This window comes from Ammodytes marinus, assembly GCF_949987685.1.
Source record: "Ammodytes marinus genome assembly, chromosome: 21".
NCBI lineage: Eukaryota > Metazoa > Chordata > Actinopteri > Uranoscopiformes > Ammodytidae > Ammodytes > Ammodytes marinus.
The window spans coordinates 24,019,034-24,035,144 of NC_137225.1; the positions used below are offsets into that span (position 1 = coordinate 24,019,034).

Genomic DNA, 16,111 nt, shown 5'->3' on the forward strand with positions numbered 1-16,111 from the left:
TACCTTCTGCTGTACGTCCAGGTTTTTTTTTCTTAGCAGTAGAATCAACAACTGAAACATTTCTTGGGCTCTTCTTGGGATTTTTCTGAGCTCCTGCACCAGTGTCATGGGGGGACGGGGGGGGGACACCAGTTTGTAAACGCTGCCATACTGAGAAATACAGAGATAGTTTTGTGGAGCTGATAATAGGCTTAATCAACTTTGTGTCAACTCGTTTGGCGATGGCTTGAATGGAACTGACATTCATTTATATGAAAAGGTTACGCACTATAGCTTTAACAACACTCATTGTCAGGTGTGTGTGTGTGTGTGTGTGTGTGTGTGTGTGTGTGTGTTACGAGAGCATTAGGACTCACGCGTTGCAGTAGGGTTTCTTGTCGTAGCCTTTGTAGTTTTTCATGTTCAGCGTCATCTTGCAAACCTCGCAGTGGAAACATCCTTTATGCCAGTTCTGCAGAAAACACACACACACACACACACACACACACACACACACACACACACACACACACACACACACACACACACACACACACACGTAAAAAAATATATACTGTATAAAAGTTTCACTTCTTGAATTGAAAAACAGAAAATATTGATATTTGAATTTTGATGCACATAAAAATATATATTGTCATTAAGGCTAAAATGATCAGGATATGATATTTTGTCCCTATCATGCAGCAGCCCTAGAACCAGGTACCAGGTACTTTAGAGCCAAAGTTTAGTCACTTTAAAGGGACACTGTGTAATATGACGTCATCAAGAAAGTTCTAGAATGCAACCTCCCTGGGTAACCCCCTTTTGAATAATAACAGAAGCTACAGTGGACTTCAAGGACAAGAACAATTCTAAATTCTGAACAATGCACCTGATGACATTCCAAAAACATGGATGCCTCCATAAGACTTGCCTGCTCAATGTACAAAATGTAATATTAATATTTGTAATTCTCCGCTCAGGAGGATAATTCCGATTATTGACAGAGGTGATTTTACACCAATGAGGACATATTTATGAATGAGGATATTGATTTTAGCTAATAAATTACTTAAAATGTTACACAGTGTCCCTTTAAACAAGGCAATACAGAGGGTACATTTGGTTCTTACAAAACTGGAAAACTCTGATGAAAACGGATTCTACACTATTTTTACAACTTCAACTAAACAAAACAGGGGGCGCCCTTAGCTCAGTTGGTAGGGCGTCCCCCCCCCCCCCATGGGCCTCAGCCAGCAGCGGACCCGGGTTCGATTCCAGCCCGCGGTCGTTCTCTGCATGTCACTCCCCTCTCTGCCCCATTTCAACTCTGTCTCTTCTACACTATCAATAAAGAATAAAAATGCCCAAAAAATATCTTAAAAAATAAATAAAAAATAAACAAAACTGCTGCAGCTTTGTGAAATGTGAGTTTGGTTTTATAATGAGGAGTAGGCGCTTGCTGGTATATCATGTAAGAGCCGTGTCAGCCTACATGCTGTCCTGTCATCTGATGCCTCATAGCACAGACAGTGTACGCATAAGACTGCTGTAGAAAATATTAATAATTTAACAGCATTATGCAACAGGCTACTACACTAACAGTGGTGTCAGTACCATGCAAACGCAAAAATGATTGCTTACTGTTGTAGATTGGCAATAAAAAGGTTTATGTAGATGGTTGTAAAATATTCCTATTATATCCCTGTGTGTGTGTGTGTGTGTGTGTGTGTGTGTGTGTGTGTGTGTGTGTGTGTGTGTGTGTGTGTGTGTGTGTGTGTGTGTGTGTGTGTGTGTGTGTGTGTGTGTGCGTGTGTGTGGGCAGCCAAGCAGTACTTGGCATAAATATAAACGCTGCTGTAAATATATTTTGGCCTTAATATGACATTTGTTTGAGCTGTTTGTAAGGCCTGTGTTTTGCTGGTTTTGCTGGTTTTGTCTTGGAAAATGCAGGTTCTCAGTTTTACCCTTTTTCTAATATCCAGTTTTTATAAGATTTTGGCCGGTTCACTTTTGTAGGCTACTTGCTGTACTTGTAAACTTGCTTTTTCAGCTATGTTGATGCTACAACCTGGACTAAACTTTGTGAAGATATTAGACCAGCCCTAACTGTTGCTGTACCAATTAAAACTAAACTGAAGACCGTATTAAACCTGCAGTGTGTAGAATTTTGGGTTTTATTTCCTAGCAGATTTTGTAGAAAGTAATTATAATATCCATAAGTACGTTTAATTTAGTGCATAATAGCTGAATTTTTTTTTTTAATCATTTATTTTTCCCTTAGAAAGGGTTTCATATATGTCCATATTTCTGCATATTTTGGACCAAGGCCTACTGCCGCCATCTTGAAAGTGTCATAGTTGGAATGTCATCAGGTGCATTGTTTAAAATGTAGAATTGTTCTTGTCCTTGAAGGCCACTGTAGCTTCTGTTATTATTCTAAAGGGTTGGGGTTACCCAGGGAGCGTTGCATTCTAGAACTTTGTAGAACTTTCTTGATGATGTCATATTACACACTGCACCTTTAATGATCACCTCAGCTGTTAAATTAATATAGCAATTTAGCATATTGAGAAAGCTTAAAACAGAGACAGTAGTTTAAGCTATGGCTCCACAACCTTCCAAAAATGCAAAATGTCCTCGAATGTTAGGAAGTAATTTTATATTGTCTATTTTTTTCCTCTATGCATTTGACTTTTATGCTCCTATTGTTTTCATGTACATCCATGTTTTTCAATAATTCTCTCCCTCTTTTATTCATATTTTTGTTCACCTTTCTTACATGTTTTAAGGTAAAAAAAAAAAAAAAAACCTGCTGTTAGGAAGTCATTTAATATAGGCTATTTTTTTCCTCTATGCATTGTGACTTTTATGATCCTTTTGTTTTCATGTACATCCATGTTTATCAATAACTCTCTCCCTCTTTTGTCCATATATATTTTCCCTTTTTCACATGTTTTAAGTAAAAAAAAAATTGTCCTCATGTATAAAATGTTCTTTATATGCTAAATAAACTTATCCTCGTCTTCCTGGACCACAGAAAAATATCCTACAATTTGTGCCTATGCCACTTTTTTGGAATTTGGAAGATGGATAGCCATACACCTGTGTTCCTCTAACCTTGTCGAGGCAGCTGACTTTCTCAGTCGGGTAGACGATTTTCCCACATCGGGCACACTGGGGGTTCATGCCTCCGATCCTCCTAATAATCCACAAACGAGTTGAATTTCCACTTGTTATCCAGCGATTTATCCTAGTCAATAAATGTCCTTTCAACACGCGCCCAAAAGGTCCCTATGGCGTCACTGTAAACAAAGTGAAAAGCCTTGATAAATGTACCGAGAGAGACGGTGGTTTTTCTGCCTCACTCAGCGACTATCTGTCCGGGTCTGAATGCTTGGATGCTGCGATGTTGTGGCTGGGATCTAGGAGTCCACCGTAAGAAAGCTACATGGAGTTAGGGAGGAGAAAAACGGGAACAGGATTAACTTTCAAAATAAAATAGAAATGGAAAATAAAAATGATAAAAATAAAATAATAAATTAGGCTTCAGTTAGATTAAATCAAATCAAATTAAAAAATAATCAAATTAAATTATGGTAAAAAATTAAATCAAACAAAATGAAATATAAAATAAAATAAGATAAATTAATTAATAGACATTAATAGACTGATGTAAAAATAAAATAGTGAGCCTCAAACAAAAAGAGTCAAATAACATAAAATAAAGTTAAATAAAAAATATGTAATTTAACAAATATAATTATAAAATAACAAAACTAAATAGACATACAATACAATAGGAAAAAAACATAAATATTATAAAATAAAATGTTGACAAAGGTGCATGTGTTGATATTCACAAAACACTCCCTCCACGCCTGCTGTAAAGTGCCTGTTGGTAGTAGTTTTATATTCCACAAAAAAATTAATTTACGTCACAATATATGTAAAATATCCTTATTTTTCCATCCTTAGCCATGTTTCTTTGAATAGTCGACTATTTTGTTTGATTTATTAATACTTCCGGGATATTTCTGATAAGTTTTTTGGAAGTTGCTGTTTTTTATCGTCTGTAAAAGCTACAAACTGTTTGCTAACGGTTTGACAGCCAGCAGCAGCAGCCGTTGACGACGCCAGCAGATGGTGAGTACGTACAGAAAATGTCTACTTTAATAAAACGTTTAAGTCCACATATAGTAGGCTACTGTATGTATCTGTTGTCGGGGTTCATATAGGCAAACTCGCATCTTAGTTCGCTCCTCGTTTTAAAATATGATACCTAGCTAAACTTTGTTTTTACTAGCTAACCGTCATTTAGCTAATGTGTGTGTAGAACGTTCGCCGATCTCTTTTTCGCGACGTCATCCACTCCAAACTCCAAGTCGGACATCTTTGTAGTCCAATCACAACATCAGAATATCCGTGTGTGGTTTCCATAATCCGAATCTGAATTTGAGCACCTGAAGTATCTTAAAATGTCTTAAAAACCAAGAACCTCATGACAAGCAGACAAGTGTGTTTCTCCGAGAACAAGAAATACCTTTACATATGAAATCAACGGCTGGAAAACCAGTAAAAACGATTTTTTCTTTTTCAATAGCTATGCCTGAGAATTTGGTGTAAATTCCAGGATGCTGAGGTTGTATGTGGGGCTACCATTGCCATGATTTTAATAGAAAAAGACTAAATATTTTTGTTCATCCAAAATGAACCCCCTTTAGGTTAACACGTGAGATTTAAAAGTTATTTAAATTTCTTCAATTACATTCTTACAAAGTCTGTTATGTAAATCCTCATGTAATTCCAACAACAATGCTCAACCTTAAACCCACCAACATTGGACTCTTTTAAGCCAATATATATATTTCAGAAGTTGTTTTCAAAGTATTATTATTGTAAACATGTGTAGGGAATGGATAACAGCAACTACTGTATTAACAATTACACATTTTCCTTAATTTCGTCATAGTTTTGATGGACTAAGTTAAAAAAATAGTCTAAATTACCTCTAAAAAATAAATGCATATATGTACTGCAATATCTTACTTATATATCTTACCTATAAATATAATTATATTTTACTGTTTTATTTTGACTAATAACTGAAGAGCTTGAGCCCAAACCACTCACTCTGGCCATTAACAAGCAAATGGCGCCCCCTGCTGTCTGATTGAGGTATACAATATATTAAGAGATATTGTTTGAAGAGTAATTTAAAGCGGCAACGAGTAACATTTAAATATCTTTTAAACAGCCTCATGTTTCCTCTCATAATCATAAATTACCTTTAACAGCAAACGAGACCATCAGTGCAAAGAAAGACGTTTTTATATAGTTTTTATTACTGCATTTGATCTGGTCGTACACTAGGGCTGGCCCGAATACCATTTTTCAGGCTTCGAATATTCGTTGGTTTTTCCGAGCGAATATTCGAATATTCGTTCCAGAAAAACACACGATCAAAAACAACATAAAAAAAAAAAAAATAAATATTAAAACATTTTTTTTTTATTTTTTTTTTAAAAAACGTTAATAATCCCTATATACTCCCTGGAACCGATTTTGACAGTATCTGCATATTTTGTTGAAGATTTACGCGCTCGGAGGTGAAGTAATGGATGCGCTATGACACTTAGTGATGTAATATCCTCCTAAATGAGCAATACTACTACTACTACTACAATATTACTAACTTTTATATCAAAATATAAAATTATTTGATGACATTATATTGCAGTACTAGCATCTTGCAAAAAAAATGTTGAAAAAAAAAAAAAAAATTGAAAAAAAAAAAAAAAAGTATAAAAAAAAAAAATTATAAAAAAACGAAGCTCCGAATACCAATTTAAGCTCCGAATACTAATTTTCCGAACGAGTATTCGAATATTCGAATAATTCGGGCCAACCCTACGTACACCCAGTCCGATTTTCGGTTCACGCGTGCATGCTCTATGGTCACATATCCGCATTGGTCGCAGATTTCAGTGTGGCGCAGGAACGTGAATTGAGAAGCCTATGGCTCCAGGTGAGGGAAGGGGAGCGGGAGCCTTGTTTGAGACAGTTGTTTGTAGTCATAATGACTGATAACGGGGCTGAACCATCAAAGAAAAAAAATAAAATGCAATGAAGCAAAGCTAAAAGGGAGAGTGATAGGCGGGCGGGAGGGCGTTGCCAAGCAACGTATACACAATTTCACGGAGCGAACCTAGACTGCAGTGTTTACTCCTAAATGAATGAGCGGTAGCCTACTAAAACACAGTTTACTTTGCCTCACCAGCATCATCAGATGACCATTATTCATCTGAAATAGTCATTATTTACAACAACATAAACACATTACCTCATCGTGATCCATAGACTACTAACTAACTGCCATCTCACGCACACGGACTCGTTCAGCTACGTGAGAGGTGACAATGCATCAACTCATTGCAATCAGGTGTGTGTTTAGCACTTACTGGCATTAGTTGATGCTGTGTCACTAACCACTCTCTGGAAGCCGAAAAGAGTCCGGTGCCCTCACACACGGACACGCACCATATTGCTTCCTGATTATTTGAATCTTGCTCTCCCCGCACGAGCTAGAAAACAGCTGGCGTCGTAAAAATACTACCGCTTTTGTTCAAAGGTGTCGCCAACGTGCCGACTTACTTGTAGTAGCTTTAAGGTACAATAAACTTTCTATATAACATTATGGATCCCAAGGAGAGAAATGTAGGGCCTTTGAAGAAAAACTTTATCTCATAATTTTTATATTACTTTATTGTTGTAGAAAAAATTGTTTTATCATCTTAAAATATTATTGTATACGTATATATTGTAAACTTTGTAGGATGCTGTAAAATGTCATCCTACAAAGTTTATAATATAAATATATAGCCTATATAAGTGCAAAAATAATAGAAAGAGAAAAAAAAAAATTCAAATAAATGAGCAAATAAATAACTTTAGTTAAGTTTAAGATGAACTGGTCATTAACACTTTGATTGACATGTGCCTCATTTTGATTGACGGCTCCCTGGCTCATTCCCCTCAGCTATAGCGGTAAGTTGGGAATTTTTCTGATTCTGCAATTGGAAAATGATTCCTCTCCGTGGGACACTGAACGGTGAGTCACACAATGCTTTCTGTGTTTTATATTGTTACTTCTGATAGACTTGTTCGGGTAGATGTCGCCTGGATGCCATAGTAACAGTGAGCTGTCGTGATTAGGCAATTCTACCGGTCATTTATGGTCCGTTTGAATTTCAGTTAAGCTGTATTAAGTACATAAGAAAGACAAATGCACATAATGGGCCAGTTTCACAGACATGGATTAAGCCTAGTCCTGGACTAAATGGAATTTTGAATGGAGATTGTCCATTGAAAGTACAATTTAGTCCAGAACTAGGCTTAATCCATGTCTGCAAAACCGGCCCATAGAGAGCAGCTATCGGAAAGTGTCAAGTGAGTGATTAAAAATATGAATTTACAACTACCTATCTGCCAGCAATACATTTATGTGAATTGTTGTTGTGTATTCTTTTTTAGTAAATTTGTAATGCACGAGTATTATTTATTTATTTAGTAAGATTATTTTTGGGCATTTTCAAGCTTTATTAGACAGTACAGAGTTGAAATGGGGAGACAGAGAGAGAGGGGGGATGACCTGCAGTAAAGGTCCACGGGTCGGATTTAAACCTGCGACCACTGCAACGACAGGCCGGAGCCAACATGGTACGCGCTCTATCCACTACGCCACCAGAGCACCCCAACTTAGCAGTATTTTTTAATATTTCTAAGTGAGTGTTGTACTTAAAGAGCAAATGGTTAACCAAAGACAAATTCCTTGTTTGTTTATGCAAACCTGGCCAATAAAGCTAATTCTGATACTGCTTTGAGAACGAGGCAGACAGCTGGAGTTTACTCTACAGAATGTGAGGAGAAGCTTGCGAAGGTTACGTGGGCTGGCAGGGTGTTTGTTTGTGTGTTTCCTACCTCACTATCTGCCAGCCCAGATAACTGCCCAAATGCATCTTGTGCCCCCGCCCTCCTCCAGTTTGAGTAAGTGGTATTATAACTGATAGGCAAGATTATTAGACGGACAGTATTTAGACTTTGTCCAAGAATTTGGATTGTCACTGGTCCTGCACTCATGATGTTTGCTGTTTTGTTCCTTCTACTATTCACAGGTAAGGTGGTCTTCCTCCTCATAAGGGACAGTCTAAGAATGGATCATGGAATCCATTGGAATTGGAATTAACTTTACCAATTACATTGGAAGTCTGTGGCTAATACAGAGAAAGGTGGACGCAGTCTAGGTAGAAATTCCATTCCATTTTTTGAGAGAGGCAGAATTATCACAGATCTCAAAACTATCTGCATGACTAGAATTGAGTTTTTAAATTGGTAAGACCGAATAGATTATCACAGTTTATTATGGAATTAAAGAAAGTTATATACTGTATGATTGCAAAATTGTGGGATGATGAGTGTTGCCTACTTAAAGCAGCACTATGCAACTTTGGGTTTGTCAGAGAAGTGAATTGTTTTTTAAAGCACAAACTTTCCTCACAGGAAAATTGGAATAATTACTCTTCAATTGTAATTTAAAGCATTAAAAACATATTTCTGTAAATTTCTCTTGGAATAATCAACATTTTTCTCTCATCGTGAATGTCTCTTGATGTCTTTAGCTGCGGACGGGGAGTCAACTGAAAAAGTCTGTAATTACCAGGATCTTATAAACTACCTGAATCTGACTGAATCCAAAGAGCTCTTCTCTATGACTCGGCCTGTTAAAGACCACAGACAACCAACAACAGTATATCTGCTCTTCCTGCTGCATGCCATCCTAGATGTGGTAAGTCGTTAAAGCTTTAAATGTGTTTTTTTTAATCTTTTTGGTACAATTTATCTGTTAGTATTATATCAAAAACGTGACGAAAGAGTTCAATTTATGGAGCTCAGGTTTCTGGCTTTTTGTTGACAGAAGTCTTATACTGCATTAATGAATTCTGTGACCTAGAAGACGATTCTTAAAATCTAGTTTTGTTACTGAAGCTTTTGTTAAGTTTTTTTTTCTTTCCTTTTTTTATAAGGGCTGTTATTTTTGAGTGATTGCCATTTTATGACTGTCTTGTGTTGTGCTGCCTTTTATTTTTATTAGGGACAAAAAGATGAACAAAGTACAGAATAACAGGTGTTTCCCTGATGTTTTTTTTTATTTTTTTTTACATAAGAACAATGAAAAATTGTCTCTGCATTTAAATGTAATGGACATAAATTATATAAAACATGATAAATAGTTTTCAAAATAAGACAATAAAATGTAATGTGTACACACTGGTTGCAAGTAAATGTGCTGCCTTTTCATTTTAAGACTGTCTTGTGTTGGTTGTGCTGCCTTTTCTATGGCTGGAAAGATTTTCACAAAAAATGTTTTGCCTTCTTACAGAGGGAGATTGACCAGACCTTCGTTTCTCACGTTGGCTTTGGCATGGTAAGTCCTCTTGTAGAAAAAAAACTTTTGAATTAATCCTCATCTTTCAGTCTGATGTGAAACTCATATATCCTTTAAAGGTGGAGTCAGCCATATTGGAGAACGTTTGTTGTCAAAATCACTTTTTGTCAAAATCAGTGAATATCTCCTCATGATCCGGCTACCTGTCTGTACTGTGCGTGTGGCTGAAAAAGTAAATCTGGTGTTAATACACAGACTAGGCTCTGTAAACTTGTATGTATACAAAGGGGCTCTCACCAACCAGCTGTAGGATTGTTTTTTCAACACACACACATACTGTAGATCAGACATGTTGCAGGTCTTAAGAGGATATTCACCAATTTTGGCTCAATACAATTTGACAAAAAGCTTTTGTCCAGAATCACTGCCTCCATCTTTAAAGAGCATTTCTCCTTCCTTTTATTGCTAGTTTTTTTTTACCTTATTTTACCTCTCTAGATTTGGAAGAATGAACACATTTCCTGGAATCAAGAAGACTTTTGCGGAATTATAGAGGTTAATCTTCCTCCTGGAGTTTTGTGGAAGCCAGATATAACCATTGCAGAAATGTAAGTGTTATGGCCTTTGCACACCGGGTGCGACGGGAATAAACGGCACGTAAAAGTGAATGTTTTGAAATGTGAATTTTGTCGCGTCTCACTTGTATGAAGCGACGTCCCAGAAAAATCGAACTCAGTTCAAAAAAAATAAAAGATGCAAATTCGCAAAGCGAAATTACGGCGCTGGTGTGGAAGCTTGTATTGACTGTATAAGTTTGGTAATTAACTAATTAATTGCACGAATAAAAAGCGCCCGGTGTGCAAAGGCCTTAAATGTCCGTTCATGCAGGAAGCATATTCAGAATCTGAGTTATTGCCAATTTTCACATACAAGGAGTTTGCCTTGGTATTTAGACAGTTGGATGTGGAAACTGTTAGCATGTAGTATCCAGTATCCTGATTAGTTATGACTTTTCTGTTGCTGTGTATAGTATCTGTATTAGTGTTTGCTTGTATACATGTGGGTTCTCAAACAGGGTAGAGAAGGACAAAACTCCTCCAAGTCCTCGTCTCATCATAGACTCTGGCGGTCAAGTCTCATGTTGGAGTGAACAGGTGGTGGTCTGCAGCTGCAGGATGACCGTTTACTATTTCCCCTTTGACACTCAGCGCTGCAACATCTCGTTCAAGTCCGTCTCACGTCAAGGGCTGTTCGGTATGGTCTACAATCCCTACAGAGGGATTTTGACAACATTTATTATGCAATCTGCAATTCTGCTCTGTTTGTGGATGGGTATAGGAGGGGGGGCGGGGGGAGTCATGGCTAACTGCAAGGAAGCTTCACACTTTTTTTCCATCTCCTTAGATGATAAGTTACAGCTTTCTTCAATTCTTGGCTCTTCCTTAACCGAATCGCTTTCTCGTGATGTCATGCAGACGTATAAGTGGCTGTTCATCAGCCTCAACCTCACCAAAGAAACGGATGGCCGTTCAATGATCACTTACACTGTATGTATTAACATGCCGATCTAAAACTCACAATTTACTCAAGTACCACTACACTTTAAATGTGAGTTAACACCCTACAGAAAATCATTACTTCACTTCTATGATGGCTTGGCAAAAACTTTTCCTACATTTTTCCTTTAGTCCTATTTTATTCTTGGTCCCTTCTTCCTATATATCTATTTCTTTTCATCTTTACATTATTTCTGTCTTTCCTTTTTCACATAGAGTATTTCTTAACCTTCCGTTGTTGCTTGAATGTCAAAGTATGAAAATCCCCAAAGCCATAGATACATACACTTTGTTTATTTAAATTAGTTTTTAAAAATGTTATCCTATCTGGAATTATTGATTGATGCCTTTACTTACCTTGTTACTGTATAGTTAAAGGTGCAAAAAGAAACTTTAATTTTTTTTAAAAGTCTTGCACCCCCTTTGGACGAAAGCGGTAGTGTTTTTACTACGCCAGCTGTTGTTCCTGGGTGAACGTACCCATAACAAAGGCATTTAGAAAAACTATATAAAAATAGCATTCTTTGCACTGATGGTCTTGTTTGCTGTTACATGTAATTTATGATCATCAGAGGAATAATTAGACTGTTTCAGAAATATTAAAAAGTTCCTCGTAGCACCTTTAAACTTCTGCATCAACCAGCTAATCGGATTATTAAAGACCCTGTAATTGTTGTGCATATGACGATAAAACCATCTTGAATCTTGAGCTCATCTTTTAACGTTATTTCTCAGATTACCATGAAGAGGCGGTCCGTCCTCTATGTCGTCAACTTCATGCTTCCCGTCCTGTTCTTCTTGTTTATGGACTTGGCTTCATTCATGATCTCAGACACTGGCGGAGAGAAGCTCGGATTCAAAGTCACTGTGCTCCTCGCCGTTACAGTGATGCAGCTAATTCTCAATGAAATTCTGCCTTCCACTTCAGACAGGGTTCCGCTTATAGGTAAAAAAAAAAATCAGCCTTGCTTAACTGTTTTGGTTATGGGGTGGGGGGTGGGGTGGGAGGGGCTGTGTGTTTGTAGCTACAGACTCGTTTCTGTATGTTATGTTGTATGATTGTCTATATAAAAAATATAAAAAATTGCAAGTCATAAAAAAAATTGGACTACACTCCAATGTGTGATTATTTGTCCACAATAATGACGTAATCTTTTCCTTCTAGTGGTCTACTGCCTTGGGATATTTTCTATGATGATGCTCAGCCTCCTGGAGACTATTTTCGTGAAGTATCTGTTGGAGAAAGACCAAAGCCAGAGTGACGACTGTGGGGACAAACAAGACAAAGTCAGAACCTGTAACTGTGTAACAGGTGACGCTAAGCATATGTTCTACAAACCTCTGGATCTCATTTTTCTGGTTCAGTTTTCTAGTGCTACTTTTCTATTGTACTGCTTGATTTGAATACTTACAGGCATATTACAATTTACAATGCAAACTGGTTTATTATTTTGAATATGCTAAAAAAATGTTCACCGTTGTGTCAAACATATCTTTTCAGGTTTGAAGAAATTGATTTGCTGTTGCCGTATCTATGATGTGCCTACTGGTGAAACTCCATTTGAACTGCAGTCAGTTGCCAAAGAGGTTAGAATTTGGTTTCTAAGAAATTTAGAGAAGCCTGTGGGCAGAATGTCAAGGCAACAGGAGGAGGAGTTCAGGAGTTGTATAATGTCCTCCAGGTTTTTGTGGTTGATCGGATAAAATTGTGTCATGGCATTTTACTTGATTTAAAGTGGACATAGGGATAACACATATCTTCAAGGGAAAACTAACATCAACAACAACAATGGAAATACAGTGTGTTGAACTATTGGGTTGTTGGAATAATCTGACATCGGATTTACAGCATGGCACCTGTACTTTAAAGGGACGGATAACCTTAATTAAAATAATAATAATAATAATAATAATAATAATAATAATAATAATAATAATAATAATAATAATAATAATAATTTTAAAGTATAAAAACTGCTGAATGTTTTTGCATTATTCATAAGGACAGTGATCCCGTTTTTTGGGAGGATAAGTTGCTATTGAATATTTTAAATAGAAATCAGAGATGGATATCTCAAATGCGACAATATAATAACAATAACAGATGAACCAACTCCTCTAATTTGCATTATAAAGGACAGAAGCTTGCAATCTTATATTTGTCCATAATCTCATTAATCACAAATCCACTTCTGCAGGGAAGCGACAGAAAACTAACAGAGGAATCCCATGCCTTGGAGAAAGTCTCCGATGAACTGAGGGAGTCGGTCAAAGCCCCGTCACAGATCCTCAAGAAGGAAGAAGGAAAGCCTGGCTACTGGTGTAAAATGGTTAAAACAATTAACAGAGTTTTCTTTGCTTGCTATGTCACAGTGGTCATTGTGTTTTTAGTTGTTATCTTTTCATTATGGATACCTTGATGGAAATGGAAATTATTAAAAACCGAAATGTGCTGACACAGCTTTCATCACAGCATGACCGTTAATTGTTTGTATTTTGTATTTAGGTGTTTTCTGCATTATTTTCTGTGTTTATCTTTATTTGTCAGAGATATGTAAATTTTTACTTACGTAGTTAAGAAAAAAAATATTACTAGACAGTGGTTGCACCCCGACCCTCCCACAGTAGAAAAGGATAAAAGTTTTTTTAAATTACAAAAAAGTTAACTCTTTAAACAAACAATGCTTGGCTTTGAGAATTTAAATTTAAATTTAAAAATTGGTCATACAAATGTCTTTCTTACAAGATTTCTGATAATTTTCCATTGTTTTTGTATCATCAAAGCAACGAACACACAACCCATGCAATAAATCTCCAGTGTCTGAACCTAACCCTTTTCTGCCACCAGATGCCAGTGTTTTTTCTGCTATGGTACAGAGAGAAAAAGCTGTTTTAGAAAAAATTACGCATGAATACAATAGCTGATCAGAGGATATTTTATTATTGGTTGGGGATTTTAACTGTACAGAAAATGGGTCTTTAAATCACAATCATGCAGCCGCATCTAGATTTTCATCATATTCTGAGGCAGCTGTTCCATTCTCATGGCCTGGTGGATGTGTGGAGAAGGATACATGCAGACTGCATACAGTATATATACAAATTTTTTCTAAATGTTTAATCTTGTTTTTGTGATGACTCTTATTAACAGTCTTATATGTCAGTATAGTATTTAAAATAGTTGCCTCACAACTTGGTTAACTTACAGAAATAGACAGTGAAGATCGACTTGACTTGAACCTGTGATCATTAACTAACTAATTACACCCCCTGCTATTTAAAGGGAAACAAATACAATCAATTGTTACACACTAAGATAATATAGAATCATTAAAGGTACAGGTAACTTTATAGATACCATAATTGTTCCCAATGAGTGAAATCAAGTCCCTTTAAAGATTAACTTAATACCAAGGTGAAAATCAATGTTTAATTTTCACCACATGAGGTCATGATCTCATCTTGAATACATCGGACTCCACTACAGAGTCAAAGTGTTATTGACACAGTGGACAGTAAGCAAAAAGTAAATAAATAGTCTACATGACAAGTTAAATTTTACAGTTAATTTTTTGTTGATGATAAATGACACCTGGTTCTTGTTGAGGAACCACAGAAAACAATGAAACAGCATGAAATTAAAAAAACTTCAAACGTTTACAAAAATTAAACAATCAAGTGATTTACATCATAACAAGTGAAACAATCCCAATCCCGATTCAAATGCGCAAAAATCCAACTTTTAACATCTGTCCATACGTCACTTGACCATGAATGTCTTATATATTTTTTAAATACAAGAAAAATTAAGAAAGACTTGTTATATATTATTAATAATATATGGGATTTGTATAGCCCATACTCAAAGCGCCTTACAGAGGAAAAACAAACGACAAACAAACAAAAAGAAATGCAAAGATGAAGGGGGTTGGGAGGGGGGTGGTCTAGGAGTAGGCAGAGGAGAAGAGATGGGTCTTGAGGTGGGACTGGAAGATGGTGAGGGACTGTCACCAAGACTGCAGAGTTTTTGCATTGAGGACTTTGAGGAGAGGGGTTTCTGTGCTGTGGAGGGGGCGAAAGCCAGATTGGAGGGGGTCGAAGAGGTTATTGGCATGAAGATTGGATTGGAGTTGTTAGGTGATGATGGTGTTCATGGGTTTTGGAGAGGAAGGGGAGGTTGGATAGGTTGGGCGGTGTGACTGACGAAGGAGGGGTCGAGACCGGGTTTCTTGAGGATGGGGGTGACAGCAGCAGTTTTAAAAGGCAGAGGGGACAGTTCCATGGGACAGTGAGGAGTTAAAGAGCTTAGTGAGGTAGGGGCAGAGAACGGGGAGGCAGGACTTCAGCAGGGGAGTGGGGAGGGGGTCGAGGGAGCAGATAACTCAAGGCCAGAGGAATTCTTATCAAAATGCTCTGCTTGCATCATTTCTTCACTTTTCAACCCAAGCTGTTTACATAGGTAGGGGTCTTGCTCACAGAGAAACTTGATCATCTCTGAACTCGCAGCTTCACCTTTATTTCTCACCGTGTCGATGACAAAACTAGCTTTGTCTCTTCTGGTTTGCTCTTTGTCTACCGACTCCATCTCTGACACATGTATCACCTTTTCCCCAAACAGTTTGTCCAGCAGACTTTTTAGAACAGGGACTGATACTCTTTCGATGAAGCTGCTCCTTATCTCAAACAGCTTCTTCTCTGGAGAGAGATTCAGAGTGCTTTGCCCACACAACCGTTTCCCTCCTGTGGATGAAAGACAAACTTTTCTTTCCCAGACGCTGTTTGAGCTGTCGGTGTGTCTCAAAAACAGCTTGATATGTTTCATGACTTTCTCTAAACTCACTTGGAATGATGGAAAGTAGTTGTCATAGTTGTCAGAGTCAAACTCTGCTTCTGTTGGTTGAACTAGAATCAAGTCGTCTTCAGGGAAAGTGGACAGAGTGTATTCCTGCTTTGGGAGCAGTTTACAGTGTGGAGATGTTTCTATGTAGTTCTCATCTCCAACTAATTTCTTCCTGATGCGCAGCACATGCTGAAGCACCACGTTCCTCGGGAGCAACAGCACATTCAGGATGGATTCTGGATCTGGATCTTCTGGGGGTTTGTAGAACAGCAGGACCAGCGCTCGGACCGG

The 16,111-nt window shown here is 37.2% G+C and overlaps 1 protein-coding gene across 1 annotated transcript in view; it reads right to left on the reverse strand.

Annotated features, from left to right (window-relative positions):
* Positions 1-3,205, reverse strand: part of LOC307267715 (LIM zinc-binding domain-containing Nebulette-like) — a gene marked incomplete at its 3' end in the record, with an annotated part of 42,879 nt that extends 39,674 nt beyond the window's left edge. Inside the window, exons 1-2 of the mRNA XM_080050097.1 lie at positions 3,100-3,205; positions 357-451 (exon numbers count right to left, since the gene is read on the reverse strand). Of these exons, the coding sequence (XP_079906223.1) occupies positions 357-451; positions 3,100-3,168 (164 nt within the window). The 5' untranslated portion in view covers positions 3,169-3,205. The remainder of the gene's footprint in view (positions 1-356; positions 452-3,099) is intronic.
* Between the last annotated feature and the right edge of the window lie 12,906 nt (positions 3,206-16,111).